At 41.5% G+C, this 12704-nt stretch overlaps 1 protein-coding gene across 1 annotated transcript in view; it reads right to left on the reverse strand.

Annotated features, from left to right (window-relative positions):
* The window catches only part of DNAH6 (dynein axonemal heavy chain 6), a 214859-nt gene that overhangs the window by 117684 nt on the left and 84471 nt on the right, over positions 1-12704 (reverse strand). The window contains exons 27-32 of the mRNA XM_021697409.1: positions 12529-12684; positions 11879-12040; positions 8136-8273; positions 5448-5615; positions 4413-4561; positions 2736-2843 (exon numbers count right to left, since the gene is read on the reverse strand). Of these exons, the coding sequence (XP_021553084.1) occupies positions 2736-2843; positions 4413-4561; positions 5448-5615; positions 8136-8273; positions 11879-12040; positions 12529-12684 (881 nt within the window). The remainder of the gene's footprint in view (positions 1-2735; positions 2844-4412; positions 4562-5447; positions 5616-8135; positions 8274-11878; positions 12041-12528; positions 12685-12704) is intronic.

Consider the following 12704-nt stretch of genomic DNA (forward strand, 5'->3'; position numbering starts at 1 on the left):
TCATTGATATTTCCCAATATTTATTACAATTAATTTATTACAATCATTGATTACAATGAGTCTTATTTTTCCCTTTAATCTTTTCTTCTGAACATGCACAATACTAGTCTGTCCTATGTGTTATACCAGAATCTAACATTTCTCTGATATTGTGTATGATTTTTTTGTTTCTTGTACAGTAGACCAATGTTCTTAAGTATACTGGGAGCTTTTTGAGGTAAGGAATATCTCTTATGTGTTTGTATTGTCCACAGTACATGGCATAGTATCAAACATACAGAAAGTGATGAATTTATCAGTTTATTTTAAAAATTATATTTAATCTCAACTTTTTCCAAAAGCATTTATGCATGCTTATTACTGTATGGATATTCAGAAAAATAAGATGGAAATAGAAATAGAAACTAATAGTAGATTTAAAAAAGGGAATAAAGGAGAAATAATTGTTTCTGTGAGAAGCAGACAATATGGGATGTTTCTATGGGTAAAAAAGAAGCTAAATCCCTACCTCACACTATATACACAAATACATTTGAGATATAATACAGGCTTCAGTATAAGATGACAACAAAAATACTAGATGAAAATATAACAGATATATTTTGCAACACTGTGGTTAAGAAGGTCTTTATTTTATTTATTTATTTAAAAAATTTTAAATTTAAATTTTAGTTAATTAGGGGTGTCTGGGTGACTCAGTTGGTTAAGCGTCTGCCTTCAACTCAGGACCAAGCCCCACGTTGGGGTTCCCTGCTCAGTGGGGAGTCTGCTTCTCCCTCTGCCCCTCCCCCTGCTCATGCTCTCTCCTTCTCTCAAATAAATGAAATCTTCTAAAAAAAGAAATTTTAGTTAGTTAACATACAGTGCAATATTGGTTTCTGGAGAAATCAGTGATTCATCACTTACATACAACACCCAGTGCTCATCAAAACAACTGCCCTCTTTAACACTCATCACCAATCTAGCCCATCCAAGAAGTCTTTCTAAGGAAGACAAGAAATCTACAACTGTTATTTAAAAAGTTAGTAAAGTAAAAAAATAAAAACAAACAGGCAAAAAAACACAAACGTGTGAGAGAAAAGGCTTTAGAAAAGTATTTCCAATTTTTATACCAGATAAAGTTTATGATTTCCTACAAATCAATAAGAAAAAGAACACAATAGAAATATGCTCTAAAAATAATAAATATAAATGACTGATGAACACAAGAAATAACGCTCAATGGCAGTAATAACTAAAGAAATGCATATTAAAATAGCGTATGACTTTTGGTCACTCTCTAAAACATTTAAAAGGAAATAGGTATTGTCATAAAATAATTTATATAAATGTAAATATCTTTGGACAACATCCTAATAGAATCTATCTAAATTAAAAATACCCATACTCTATAAAACCTAGGATATTTACTAGAATCTCATTTATAGAAGTATCACAGGTGTGTAAAGATAAATGTATAGGAATTTTCATCATTGTGTTCTGCCAAAAGGGAGTAGACATGTGTCTACTCAGAAGATCTGACAGAGGACAAAAGCAAAGGGAACTCAAGCATAGTCATAAATGGACATCCCAGGATGATCAATGTGCACCAGGGTAACGGGCAAGCAGTCCAGATTAGAGCAGGAGGACAGAGGGCTTCAAGGAGACAAATTTGATAGAATGTTTTATATAATTGAAGGGTTTTTTTTTAAGATTTTATTTATTTTTTAGAGAGCGAGCGAGAGAGAAACAGCATGAGAGGGGAGAGGGTCAGAGGGAGAAGCAGGCTCCCCGCTGAGCCGGGAGCCCGATGTGGGACTCGATCCCAGGACCCTGGGATCATGACCTGAGCCGAAGGCAGACGCTTAACCATCTGAGCCACCCAGGCGCCCCGAAGGGGTTTTTTTTTAAGAGGAGATTTACACATACCCTGGCAGAATTTGGAAATAAATTATTGATAAATCTATAGGAAAGGTAAAGGATTAAAAAATAAAAACTAAGACAATTAACAAATGCAGGGAAAAGGAAATAAAACAAAGGAAATGTAGCTCAGCTGTGGATACTATTTCTATAGCTGTAATAAAGTGTGGGAACCCTGGACGTTTAGCTCCAGTTAGACTGCAATGTAACTGCGGGGCGTGGCGGGGGGGTGGGAGAGGGAGAGGTGCATGTGCATATCCTCATCTCCTGTTTACTCTATAGGGCATACCTAAAACAGAAATCAAGAAATAGCATAAACACAGTACTTAAAACTATGGAGGGAAATAACACAAACAAATAAAGAACTGAAAAATGCTTGCCTTTAGGAAGTGGGAGTTGGTGAAGGGCATGGATGTACTGTTTCTCATGAGACTAATTTATGATAGTTTTTACAACTACATACATATATGACTTGGATAAATATAAAACTTAATAGTGAAAGTAGAAATAGATAAAAGCCCTCACATTTATGTTAAGCCCCAAGTCTGGTTTTTTGGGGTCAGGAATTTCTCTTAGGTCAGGAACTTGTAACCAAACACTAATTTGTATGACATACAGCCTAGTGACCAATACTGTGAGAAAGAGAAATGATTGATTGTTGCTTAAGCTTTAGGATCTTTATTTTAAAACTAGTATTTTTTTTTAAACTGTAAAAAGTATCTCCAGAAAAGATAAGGATGTTATTACCTTGTTAGAGACAGACAAAACTGAAGAGCAGACTATCCTTCACCTCTACACAGCAGCTATGCCTTATTCTGTAATGTCTAGAAACTTACCTGAACAGAAGAGCATCATCTGTTAGGAATTTTGGCAAGTTGGAGTCTCGTAAAGCTCTTATCAACACCACATCTTCACTTAGGTCTGGATTCTCCCTTTTTAAAGACCTAAATTTAAAGGGCTAATTCAGATGATGTTGCAAGAACCCAGTACTTCTGAGCATGATTTTCCAAACCTGTAGGTTAGGGATTCTACTTGCAAAAAGCTGTGGAAGGCACCTCTCCCCCTGTGGATTCCTGCTAGAAGGAGAGGATCATTTTTCCTTGCATGCCCACTGTCCATCTCCATCAGAGCACAAGGACAGATCAGGCACTGGCTACATGGCCTTGAGGAGAATGACAAAGGTATTTTTTAAACCTCCCTGCATCAATCCAGACTTTATTCAACCTGAATTTACGCTTTCCCGAATACACCATAATGATTCACATCCCTGTGACTTTCTTCTCTCAGCCCAGAAAGTCCTTCTTTGCTCTTTTGACACCTCTTATTTCTCCTTCAAAACCCAGCCTAGTTACTCTCTCCTCCAGAAAGTTCCTCTATGGCCCTCCTCAGAGAACCTTGGGCATGGCCCTATTATGGTTGCCCCCATGCACTGTATCCTAGATGACTTGCTCCTGTGTCTGTCTCGCCCCCTGGCCTGTGGCTGTGTTCCTGGAGTGCAAGTGTATCTGAACCCCTTAGTATCCCTGGTCTTTACATGGCAATCTTATAAAGGGGGAAAATAGTGTATCTGGGAGGTTGAAAGAAAGAACAGAGAAGGGCAGGGAGATTTGGCCCAGGAATATAGGGGCCAGACAGAAGGGGCCCTGGATGTGTGGAGCAAGAACCAGTGAGTCATGGCCTAAAAAGGACTAGAGAGAAGGTCGATTCCCTCAGAGACTCCGGATAAAGTGGGGGTTCCAAAGGTAGGGGTTTCAAGAGGTTATAAAGGAAGAAGTTAGGGGCGCCTGGGTGGCTCAGTCGGTTAAGCGTCTGCCTTCGGCTCAGGTCATGATCCCAGGACCCTGGGATCGAGTCCCTCATTGGGCTCCCTGCTCAGTGGGGAGTCTGCTTCTTCCTCTGCCTCTCCCCCTGCTTGTACCCTCTCTGTGTCTCAAAAATAAATAAAATATTAAAAAAAAAAGGGGGGGGAGAATTTGGGGCCTAAAAAGAAGAAAACTAGAAAGCTGCTTTACTAGGAACTACAAAGCAGCTCAGTGTTGCACCATATGGGAATGGCAGAGGCGGAGCCTAGGAAGTAAACCTGGACTGAGGTCAGAATGTGGAAACTGAAGTTTCTCTCAACCCTTCAGGCTTTCTCAGGTTACAGGTATGGCCTACCTTACTGTATATGCATAACAAATGGTGCCTTTTAAGTCTAGTCATTCTATCTAAGGTGGTAAGGTAAAGGCTTTTGTATGCTGAAACCCAACATATACGATGAGTTCAGAGGAAATGAAAGCTAGCCGAAGCCTGGTCGAGAGACTCGGGTTCAGTGTGGGGCCAACCAGGACTGCCGTGTGATGAGGAGAGAGGCCCCATTTGACTGTGGCCTGGGAGTGTCAAGGTAAAATGATGATGGCGGCAGCTAGCATTTCCGAGTCACTCCCTATGTTGCTTTAAGAGCTGTCTGTGAATCAGCCATTTGTTTGCTTACATGGTTTAGAATTTCACTCTTGGCCCCTTTGGTTTCTTACCCGGCCATGACCAGTACAGACTTTACAGCTCTCATGCCAAAGTCGTAGTGATCCTGCTGAGAGAGCTGCTCACTGCAAAGCTTATACATCTGGGTCATTTTTCTCGCTAATATTTTACTGGATTCAAATCCTTCCGAATATAGAATTACCTAGAATGGAAAAGTACAATGCAATGCTTCTTATATTGTATTGACAGCGATATATTAGCATAATACCAATGTATGCAAAATCTACGTTAGGCATTATACCTCTCTGAGTTGTTATATCATTTAACAAAGAAATATGAAGATTGCAAGGAAAAGGGTTTTCTGTGTGACAAGAAGGTGGAAGGTGGGATATTACACAGGGATGCTTGAGCAGTGATTCTGCTTTCTTTCTGTAGATGGAGATGTGGCCTTGGTGACATTGGGTTCAAGGAACAGTAGAGCCCCTGTTTGAAAATGTTTGCATCGTGGAGGTTGGATGGTGTTACAAGGCCTGCGTACAGAGGCAAGACTTGAGTTTCTCCGATCTGGTGGGAACACCACCCTGTGGACAGAATCAGTGATAGCTGGGTGCTCCCTTTAGGCTCCCTGAGTATCAAGGGAAGCTACACAGGTTTGCAGCCTTCCTCTGCCCTAGGAGGCTACCTTGCTTCTGATAAGTTTCTGCATTCTTGGTTAAATAAATTGGATGACGACAGTGGAGGTGAGTGTGGACCCTTTCTTCAATCCATAACCTACTCAAATCACTGCAGTTGGCCTCAGAATCCGGATATGAAATGATGTAGACAATTAAATTCATTGATTCATTCCAGTTTTATGGGCCTACTCTATTCCAGATACCATTCTGGGCATTGGGGATATAGCAGTTACACACACACATGCATACACACCAAAACATTCTAGGTGATAACAGTCCTAGCTACATGAAGAGCAAACAATAATGTGCAACTTTTGCCAGGGCGCAATCATAAAGGAAACTTTCTACCTCCATAGAATCAAATGGTAAATAAAACATGCTTAAATTTTTTCTGCTTTATAGTGCGAAGCTCACCTCTGCAATCAAAGCGTAATTTGGAACCATCATTGCAAAGGGTCTAAACAGGGCTTTCAAATTATCCGGCAATTCAGTTCTGCCTGCGTATCCAGGATTCATTGTGATAAAAGCTGCACAAGTCATGACCAACTTTATTTCCCGCCCCTCAAACATGAATCTAGACAGCTGTTTAAAGGAAAGAGAGAGTATAAGCTAACACTTCTCTAGACATTTGGAAATTCTTTCACATAAACACCACTTGAGTACAAAACTTGTGTATGGAACATTCAAGCAAAGACTACCAGCCCAGTGAATCCTGCTATTGGACAACAGGGAATGTTTCTCTCCTGATTCTGTACTACCCACTCCCAATCTCTTCTGGACTCAGTATTTCCTGCTTTTTTGCTTCTCTGCTCCTGCTTTGCTCAAACTGTCTCTGCCTTTCTGGCCCAGCCCTGTAATATTTTAGGCCTCAACCTCTTTTGCTGAGACTCCTCAATTTAAGTTAGATTTAATGGCCCTGAAACCTTCTCCATCCCTACTTTCTGGTATTCCCTAAGAAATTCTAATGGGATCTGAGTCCTTGGATGTTGGAGGCCCCACTCTTACTCTTGGCACTACCCCTTCACTTTCATTCAAGGGCAAACACCTGTTGAGCATCTGTTGCAGATGAGGCATAGGGTTAGGTGTGGAGGTGGAGAGCTGAGACAGATTCACTCGGGCTCCCCCCCCCGCCGCCAAGAAGCTCCCAGGCCTACAGTGTGGAGTCAGATATGGAACCTGTGGTTGAGCAGTACAACAGATGCTCCATGGGAGGTGTGTGCAAAGTCCACGGGAGGAGCAGGGAAGCCTGTTGGCCCTGAAGAATGAAGAAGGGCCTTTCATGTGGATAAGCAGGGGGAGCTATCTGGTCAAAGAGAGCAGTGCATGTTCAGGAAATGACCAGATATTCACTTTGCTAAAGGGTAACGTTCCAAGAGGAAAGCATAGCTAGGCTGAGGCCTGAGCATCAAGAGTCTTGCATGCTGGGCTAAGGAATTTGGATTTTGTCCTGTGGGTAGGGGGAAGCAGAGAAGAATTTTGGGCAGAGTGATAGGATCAAAGGTGGCAGTAGAGAGGCTGGACAAACTACAGAGGGGGGCCAGTAAGGAACTGTTATTGAACAAAGATAAGATCCAGAATTATGGAGTTACTATTAGGGATGAGAGGCATCTAGCAGATACAGTTAAATGGACTTGATGATGGCTTAGATTCTGGGGTTGATGGTAATTGGGCGGGGGGAATCCAAGATGAATGCCAGGTTTCTAGCTGGGCCATGGGAGGAAGGCACTATTAACAGACACAAAAAATACAGGGAAGACCAGGAGATGTGTCATAGCCCGGAGGAGAAAATGCTGGGCAGTACAATGGAGACCAGTCCTGCAGCCACTAAATGGCTGTTTGTGCTATTTTTCATCTATTCCAGGGGATCGATTCCACTCCAACTATCTCAGATGTCTTCCTCCTTTCCTTTTACCTCACGTTGCTGCCCTCCAGTTGGCAATGCTTCTATCCTGCCTCCATTCTCGTTGGTCCTTCCCTCTTACTCCCCATGCTCTGCTCTTAGCTATATGCTCAGCAAGGTAATAGTGACTTATGAGTAATGCTGTATCTGGAGGTCCCTGCATTTAATACAGGCCTCCTCTGAGGATGTGGGAAGCAAGAGAGTGTGTAGTTGAAGGAGCTCAGACTTTGGGGTCACATAGATTTAGGTGAATATCTTGGTTTGTGGTGTCCCCAGAAATATTTTTAAATTTCTTTGAATCCTTTTCATCTGTAACCTTGGGAAAATGCCTTCTACTTCATGTAGCTTTAGTGTGAAAATGAAATAAATGAAAAGTACAATGCCTTGTACAATTTAGTGACTCACTAAAGTCCAATTTCTGCTTTCTTTTTACTTGTTCTGTAATTTGCTTTTTTGCAGAGGTGATAATCAAAACATTTAACAACTCTTTATCAGGGCACCTTCCGGTGAGAATGGCCTCCATCCCTAGAGCTACAGCTAGGTCCAGAGCCCCCCTGCTATACCAGAATGAACCCTCATGGCTGGATCTAGCAAAGATCTGGTGCTTTTTAGGAAGGGGACAAGATAGTGGTTGGGGACCCTCTAGGGACTCAGGGCAGCGAGTATTGAAATATTAAACAACTGGCAAGCCTGTTTTGGTTTGTATAGGCTGAGAGCCTTGGGTTCTGCAGGGTTCCTCTCTCATTTTTCTGCCAGCACTAGGCTGAGCCTGGGGGCCACGATGAAGGCAGTGGAGTCCAGAAGAGGTACAGGGGAGAAACGTAACAGAGAAGTAAATGTCAAAGGCAAGAACAAGAAGAGGAAAATAGGAGGTAGAGGGGACAGGGACAGGCTGTGGGTGGACACGTGTGCGCATGCGTGTGTGCATGCATGGGTGTTGGGGGTGGGAAGAACAGAGCTCCTGGAAAGCAGGGACTGAGTCTCACCATCTGCGTATCCCCAGGTCCCCACACAGCGTGTGACATATAGTTGTTTCTGTGTTGCCTGGATGAGGAATTAATTCACTCAACTACGTCTTATTGCTGTAGTACTCACCAATTACACTGGAAATACGGGTAGACATGCTAAAGTTAGCATCGTTCTTCCTAAAGTGCAACAGACTTCAGAAATGCTACCTCCATGGACAATTGCCCACACCTTACCTTTGCGGCTTTGGCATTCCTAATGGTAATGAGTTGCTGTGCTATGACCGACAAAACTTCTATGTCAATTCGATTAAATTCATCAAAGCAGCACCAGGCCCCTGACTGTGCCAGACCGCTGAAGAAGCGCCCCATCATCTGAAATCAGAATAATGCCATTCGACTTTGTGCTTTATGTTTACGTTATGTTTATGCTTAGTTTTATGTGAATACTGGGCTGTGTTAGAAGTTAGTGCCTTTATATAAGAGGTCCAGAGTTTCTTCCTCTGTAGGTCTGCTGTGGGGCCTGATAATTTGCATTTCTCACAAGTTGCCAGGTGATGATAATGCTGGTGGTCCAGAGTTAACACTTTGAGAACGACTGCTCTAGAACTTGGCTTTCCAAAGTGCACCAGTGAGAGTTGACATCACCCAGGGGATTTGAGAAATGCAAAATTTCAGGCCTTCCCCTAGATCTCCAGAATCAGGATATGCACTATAATGAGATCTTCAGGTGATTCACAAGCAAAGTAAAGGTGACAAAACACTGCTTTAGAAGAAGAAAGCTGAAAAGAAATTGAAACCCATTAATCCTGATGCTTAGAATGTGTTCCTTTATTGTTTTTTTTTTTAAGTTTTTATTTAAATGCCAATTAGTTAACGGTGTGATATTAGTTTCAGGTGTACAATTTAGCGATTCAACAATCCCATCCATCACCCTGTGCTCATCACAAGTGCCCTCCTTCATCTCCATCACCTATTTCACCCATCACCCCACCCATCTCCCCTCTGGTAACCATGAGTTTGTTCTCTACAGTTAAGAGTCTGTTTCTTGGTTTGCCTCTCTCTCTCTCTTTTTTTTTTCCCCCTTTGCTCATTTGTTTTGTTTCTTAAATCCCACATATGAGTGAAATCATATGGTATTTGTCTTGGAATGTGTTCCTTTGAATGGCAGTGTTCATGACGTATGTATTGATCCTTCTCTATGAGCCTGATCATTCCATTAAATTCCATTATGAGTCATCCTTGATATTGTAAGTGCTATATAATGGGTCTACATTTTAAAATTCAACCCCCAGACAAAGCAAAGAAGGCATAATTATAGTTCTAGAATAGTGCAACTTCATAAACCTTGACATGGTAAGACAAAATTATATAAACTAATGAAAATCAGAAAGTGAAGTTGGAACAGAAAGTTGGAGGGTTATATCTAATAAAATCTTGATTTTATAAGTTGGCAGATAATGTTCAAAATTGATATATACAAATACGTAATAGACACAAATTTTTATAGATAATAGCAATCACCAGAAGAAGTAAAAACAAATACAATCAGAAACTTGGTCTCTGGAGAGTAGAACTGGGTGATGTGAATAGAGAGAAAATCTGTTATTTTTAACTTTGGATCTTTCTATACAGTTTGAACTTTTTCACATGTATATATTTCTTTAATTTAATTATTTTTTAAAGATGTATTTATTTGGGGCGCCTGGGTGGCTCAGTCGTTGAGCATCTGCCTTCGGCTCAGGTCATGATTCCAGGTCCTGGGATCGAGCCCCGCATTGGGCTCCCTGCTCCGCGGGAAGCCTGCTTCTCCCTCTCCCACTCCCCCTGCTTGTGTTCCCTCTTCGCTGTCTCTCTCTCTCTGTCAAATAAATAAATAAAATCTTTAAAAAAAAAAAAGATGTATTTATTTATTTTAGAGAGAGAGAGAGAGCACAAGCAGGAGGAGCAGAGGCAGAGGGAGAGAGAATCCCAAGCAGACTTCATGCTAAGCGCAGAGCCTGATGTGGGGCTCAATCTCACAACCCTGAGATCATAACCTGAGATCATGATCTGAGCTGAAACCATGAGTCTGACGCTTAATTGACTGTATCACCCAGGTGCCCCGATATTTCTTTAATTTTAAAAGGTTAGTGTAATAAATCCTTATGGAACAAGGTAGAGTATAAATAAGAAAAAATAAATACTTAAATTTCTTATCATTGAATATAATTGGCACTTCAGGGATCATCAAACTACAGACCACAGCTATATCTGGTCTGACACCTGTTTTGTGAATGGAATTTTAATGGAACACAGCCATGCTCGTTCATGATATATTACATTTACATATGGTACGTGGCTGCTTTTATGCCACAACAGCAGAAAGAATGACAAGTTGCAAGCCTAAAATATTTCCCACTTGGGCTTTTCCAGAAAGCTTGCTGACTCCTGCTCTAGAGTCTAAGATAACTGAATCATATGTATGCATCCTGTGGCTTGAAGTGTCACACAGTACACACTTGTACCTTTGGGAGTGCACAGTTCCCGGGAATGATTGAGCCTAAGCGATGACTACCTAATCATTAAAAGATGGATTCAGGTGTATAAATACAAATTTTGAGTTGAGAAGATCGAAAACAACCAAAATTATTATGGCCAAGATAAAAAAAACATCACTATCATAAAACTTGATGTATCTCTGCTGAGATAATGAGGTCACTTCATAGCAGTGGGAGCAGATCCCCATAAAGGTGGGATGTTAGGGAGTATGAATTCTCCCCTGGATTGCTGACAGCAGTTTCCCAGACTCTTTCTTGTGTGTACCAGAGGCCACCTCTGCACCTGTGCTGAAGGGAGAGAGGTCACCTTTCCTGATTCACCCTTGCCGAGATTTTCTAGTCTCTCGTTCCTCTCTTGTTCTGCTCCTGTGAAACAACTTTCTGCCTGTGCTGCACTTCCACTATTTTTTTTTAAAGATTTTACTTATATATTTGACAGAGAGACACAGCGAGAGAGGGAACACAGGCAGGGGGATGGGGGAGGGAGAAGCAGGCTTCCCGCGGAGCAGGGAGCCCGACGTGGGGCTTGATCCCAGGGCCCCGGGATCATGACCTGAGCTGAAGGCAGATGATTAACGACTGAGCCAGCCAGGCGCCCCAACTATTTTTTGTTTATTAATAAAAAGACATTCCCAGCAACATCTTTTTTTCCCTGAATTTTAAAAAAAGGATCAGGGTTTTTAAAGAACATGTCCTATGAAACACTAATTTCTGAAGATGCTTCTGAAAAGTAAGTATGATTTACTCTGTAAAAATGAATGAATTACAGTTTACTTGGACAATTTAAATGATTATATTCTAAATTCAGACATTATACAGGCATTCATGTAACTTTCAGAAAAATGAGACTATCAGCTCTGTGTGTTAGTGGCCAAAAGGCACCCCTGGTCAAATATATTCCAGATTTGCTGAATTAAATAAAGGTAAATAGATTTCCTAACTGTGGGACTTCAGAAAGTGTTTCATATGCTACTTTGTGCTATGAAAACCTGGAAGGGGAATAAGGTGTGACCAAAAACTTTGAGAACTACTGTACTGAAAAATCTTACCATGCATTCTCACCTCCTACATATTTCATTTTTAATACACAACTCTCTGAATTGCTCATCTCTTCCGTAAGCTTATTCCTTGTTCCTAGATTTCCCTGCTATTATATTTTGTATCTCATCTCATTTTTTTCTATTTAGTGACATGAAAAGACTTTTAATTTTGCCACCATTTAGTAGATCCCTCAATGGCCTTGATTCTTATCTGGACCACTCAACCCACCTTGTGTTGACTCTTCTCCCTTGCTCTATTTATCCCACTTTGACCATCCCTTGTCTTATTAGTTTCCCCCTTGCTTGCCATCACCCTTTCTCTCCTTTTTTTGTCATGCCATGTTGCAAGTGAGAAAGCCCATAAAGCACTTAATGGTAGTGTTCAGATGCTGGCACGTACCTTGTAGTCCAAACCATCGGAGCAGTTGAAGACCACACATTGGATGGCAAGAGCTTTAGCTAGGTCTTTGGTTGTCTCTGTCTTCCCAGTACCTGCAGGACCAGCTGGCGCGCCTCCCAGGTCGAGCTGCAAAGCTCCCATGAGGCAAAGGTAGCAGCGATCCTGAAGAAATGCAGAAATTGTCATTGTTGAAGGGAACTGACTCAAGTCATAAATTTATAAGTCTCTTCCTTTCTACAGGAGGAGGGTCATTATTTTCTATGAAAAGTTTTATAGCAATTGAGATATACTCAAAGATCCAGGCACATGAGTAATGATGCACATCTCTGCTTCACAAAGATGTATTCATGGCAAATCCTTTGAAGACTTAAGGTTGGATGGAACTTTTCGAGACTATTTTTTAAAGATTTTAGTTATCCATTTTAGAGAGAGAGAGAGAGCACGAGTGGGGCAGGGGGCAGAGGGAGTGGGAGAAGCAGACTTCCCTACTGAGCAGGGAGCCCGACGTAGGGCTCAATGCCAGGACCCCGGGGGTCATGATCTGAGCTGAAGGCAGATGCTTAACCGACTGAGTCATCCAGGCGCCCCTTTTCAAGACTATTTTAAGAAAGCATTTGTATCACGATTAACCTAATTCATCACTAACTTACCGTGAGAGGAGTAATAACTAGTCTTGGGCATGCACCCAAATACTCATAGCCATAAGTGTACTGAGAGAGCGCCATCCTAGCCACACAATTATCCACATCTACATCCCAATAATAGCGCAGTTGTCTCTGCCAGTCAAAGGAATTGACTTCCTCTACCTGTATAAGTGGTAACAATG

The sequence above is a fragment of the Neomonachus schauinslandi genome, chromosome 10 (assembly GCF_002201575.2).
Source record: "Neomonachus schauinslandi chromosome 10, ASM220157v2, whole genome shotgun sequence".
NCBI lineage: Eukaryota > Metazoa > Chordata > Mammalia > Carnivora > Phocidae > Neomonachus > Neomonachus schauinslandi.